Source organism: Octodon degus, unplaced genomic scaffold (assembly GCF_000260255.1).
Source record: "Octodon degus isolate 3935 unplaced genomic scaffold, OctDeg1.0 scaffold01142, whole genome shotgun sequence".
NCBI lineage: Eukaryota > Metazoa > Chordata > Mammalia > Rodentia > Octodontidae > Octodon > Octodon degus.
Window position 1 is genome coordinate 9,966 of NW_004525718.1, and position 3,626 is coordinate 13,591.

At 40.0% G+C, this 3,626-nt stretch overlaps 1 protein-coding gene across 1 annotated transcript; it reads right to left on the reverse strand.

Moving 5' to 3' along the window:
* Window positions 1-565: 565 nt before the first annotated feature.
* Window positions 566-1,465, reverse strand: Tas2r4 (taste 2 receptor member 4). The gene has a single exon (XM_004648760.1). It carries the CDS (start codon window positions 1,463-1,465, stop codon window positions 566-568), a length of 900 nt encoding a protein of 299 aa, XP_004648817.1.
* Between the last annotated feature and the right edge of the window lie 2,161 nt (window positions 1,466-3,626).

Sequence of the window (3,626 nt, forward strand, 5' to 3'; positions counted from 1 at the left end):
GGATCTTTAGTTAAACTGAAAAAAAATAAATAAATAATGTGCACTCCAACATATTCCTTAACTTGAGGGAACTTTTCATTATCTGCACTTAGGTAGCTGATGGAACAATGTGGAGATTTCGTTTAGCCAGGAATACAACCGCCACCGCAGTGCTGGCAAACCTGTTAGAAAGGCGTGCCCAAGCAGCCACACCAAATCCACTTATTTATCACTAGGCACCAACACTGCAATTAAACCCAAATACTGAGATTTTAGTTTAGAAAACACAACTCAGATATTAACATCTTTTATTTTAAAAGAACAACAGCACACCATGCCACAGGTTCAACACCTCTGGGCTAAAGCAAATATGTAAGTAATGCCTCAAGCTCCTGAGAGAAGATATCTTATTTTAAAATATTAGCAAAATATACAAAATAACTGAAATATAGACATTCAAAGGCATAAAATGTCAGATAAGAGGTCACAAAAATAAATTCTACAGATCAGTGGGAAAACTGCTCACAGAAAATCTTGCTCCCAAATCACCAAATGACCACAGCCAATGTGTATGAGGAAAATTCCATTATTTGTTGAAACACAGAATCTGCTTTGCTTTGCTTTTCAGTTGAGGATTTGTGAGGATGATGAGAACAGAATGTCCTGGAGGGTAAAGAGAAGAAATAATTATGCTGACAGCTCTGACTCCTGGGCCCATCCTTACATAAGAAGGGAGATAGAAGAGCAGTGTCGCAGCTGAATACGGGACATAGAGGATGAGGAAGTAGATCATCAGCTTCATAGCACCTACGTGAGCTTCCGTCTGGGGATTCCAAAAGCCAGTGGAGTTCCTCTCCATCCTCTGTACATGTCTCCTCAAGGAATGTATTAGCAGAGATGCAGAAGTCACATTAAGGATAAATTGGAATAATGAATTCAAGGCCAAAGAGAACACCAAAGTCAAAATGCCTCCGCTGAGGTCAAACAATGTGCCATTTGTCCCAGTCACAAAGTCAGAGAAATGTGATATCTGTCTGAGCACAAAATACAGGAGGGTCGTGATGAAAGAAATCAGCATACAGACCAGCAGAAGTCTGGTGATCTTTTGGGAAATAATCCGTTTCAGGAGGAGAAACACTGAGTGTTGAAAATTAGTAATCTTCACACAATACAAGCAGTTGAGCAAGGTTGCAAACCAGAGACTGCTGAAGTCCAAAAATCTCCAAAATGACAAAAAAAACATGAAAAGGTAGACTGGTCCTTCAGCATTTGAAGCAATGAAATAGAAAATGTTCAGTAGAAACAATCCCAGCATAAGAAATCTGCTGATGCTCAAACTAAACAGTACCCTGTCAGAAGAAGAGATTCGATGGTTTTTAACCCAGGTCTTATAAAGGACCAGTGTAATAAGCAAATTCATAATCATCCCTAAAAAATTTAAAAGAACAGAGGTAATAATAACAAATAGGAAGACCACTGGAAGCATCTTCACTCGAGGATTCAGCAGTTGTGGTGCTGATGGTGGGCCAAGAGAAATATTGAAATGTATAGAGCAGGCACCAATATCCAGCTAGGAAGGATGTCTCCTTTTTATTTTTCCTCAGCATAGCAAATGAGCCTTGAGTGGTCTAAACAGCAGCTGCTTTCACTGAGATGCAAATCTTCCAAGGATTGCATTACTATTTCTTCATTCCTTTCCTTTCCTTTTTTTTCTTAGAAGTGCCTGATTACAATAAAAACAAGCCTGGGAACCACTGCTGCAAGAGCACAAGAGGTAGAGGGAGATACAGGAGTCTCCAAACTTCAAATCAGAAAACTCTAGTCCAATAATTTTCCTGGCACTGTTCCATAGCAGCTGTTCTCTGAAGAAGCCACAGAATATGGTGGGAATCCTCATGCCTCTCCCACCCACCCACCCATTTTTACTCACATATCCTTGGATGAACTGAATCCAACTTCTCTCTCTTCTCCAATCTGTTGAAACTACAGTCTCCAGTTCTCATTTTGGCTATGCCAATGCCTCTCCTTGATCACTTAGCACCTACAGTGATTTGCTATTATCTAACAGATCAAGCTCAACAAGCTACCTCCATCTCACTTAACCTCCTCCTCTCATGACGATTACTTTGCATTCTTCATACGCTATATACATAAATTTACCATAATCAATTCTGGTTTTGCTTTAAAAAAAGAGCAAAGCCAAAAAATAAAAAATAAAAAATAAAAAAAGAGCAAAGCCATTTCATGTTTTCTTTATAAATCTGTACCTATGCTCAGATTGACTGGGGAAAAACAGTGACTTTTTCCTTAGGCTTTAACTGTCAAAGTACTCTGGTAAGAGATACATATATGCTTTAGTTATAATCTGGGGAGCCAAACAGTTGTCATTTCATTATCTGATTTCTTTGCACTACTGAGATTGTAAAGGATATGATATGCCTAGCAAATGATATTATGGAGAACCACAAATAAGTAGAGAGTCAGTACGGCCTCTCTATTCTAGAAGGTAGAAATCAATCACCTTGAAATCCAGGTGCAATTCTACATATGGTCAAATATATTTGCCAAAGTGACATCAAGGTAAAACACAAATAAGAACAGACTGGAAGGGTTGGGGAGATAGCTCAGTGATCTAAGTGCCTGCCTGGCAAGCGCAAGGATCTGGGTTCAATCCCCAGCACTGCATACCCTGCTGATCACCAAAACTGGGCATTGTGACACACAACTGTAATCCCAGAACCAGCACTGGGGAGGCTGAGACAGGAGGATCACTATGAGTCCCGGGGAAAAAAAAGATGTGATCATGCCAGCTATAGTGGCACACGCCTGTAATCCCAGCCCTTGGGAGGCTGGAGCAGGAAGATCACAAGTTCAAAGCTCACAGCGAGACCCAACGGAGAGAGAGAAAAAGGGAGAGATGTGATCAGGTGGTTACATTATCAGTGAGGAAGCTCATCTACTAGAAGTTACTTGTAAAACAACCACTATAGGGGGTCAGGGAGATGGCTCAGTGGAATAAGTGCTTCCCTGGCAAGCACAAGGGCATGAGTTCAATCCCCAGTTCTACCAAAAAAAAAAAAAAAAAAAAGGAAGTTGCTTAATCTCTCTGAGCTTCTGGGGAAATAAAAGAACCACTATAGCGAAAAGACTAATAAAATCCATTCTCCCACTGTATGAGATTCTTCAGTTAAACTTTCTTGTTCTGCTCTCTTTGTCAGCCTACTAAGGAAAAGCCATCAGAAACACTTTTAGGCGGGAAAAAAAAAAAAAAAAAACTCTGACCGGCTAATCACACCTTACCTATACTGAACTGTAAGTAAAGCATAAATATCTTATGGATGCTCCATGCTTTGGGCTTCCCTGAGTTTCATCTTTTATGTTCATATACCCCTGACTAAACCTTGGAATCCATGTCTATGAAATTCTTAGTAAGAGACCTGGCTTCATACTCCCAAAATTGCTGTATAGATTTAATGCAATCCCTATCAGACTACCACCGACATATCTCACAGACATACAGAAATCATTCCTAAAAATAATCTGGAACCAGAAAAGACCTAGAATAGCAAGGGCAATTCTGGGCAAAAAGACAAGGCAGGTGGCATTACTATTCCTGACGTGAAATTATACTACAAGGCTACTGTGAT

What these genes read in the sequence shown, in the direction of transcription:
- Tas2r4 (XM_004648760.1), bottom strand. Translation starts at nt 1,465, where the DNA reads ATGCTTCCAGTGGTCTTCCTATTTGTTATTATTACCTCTGTTCTTTTA.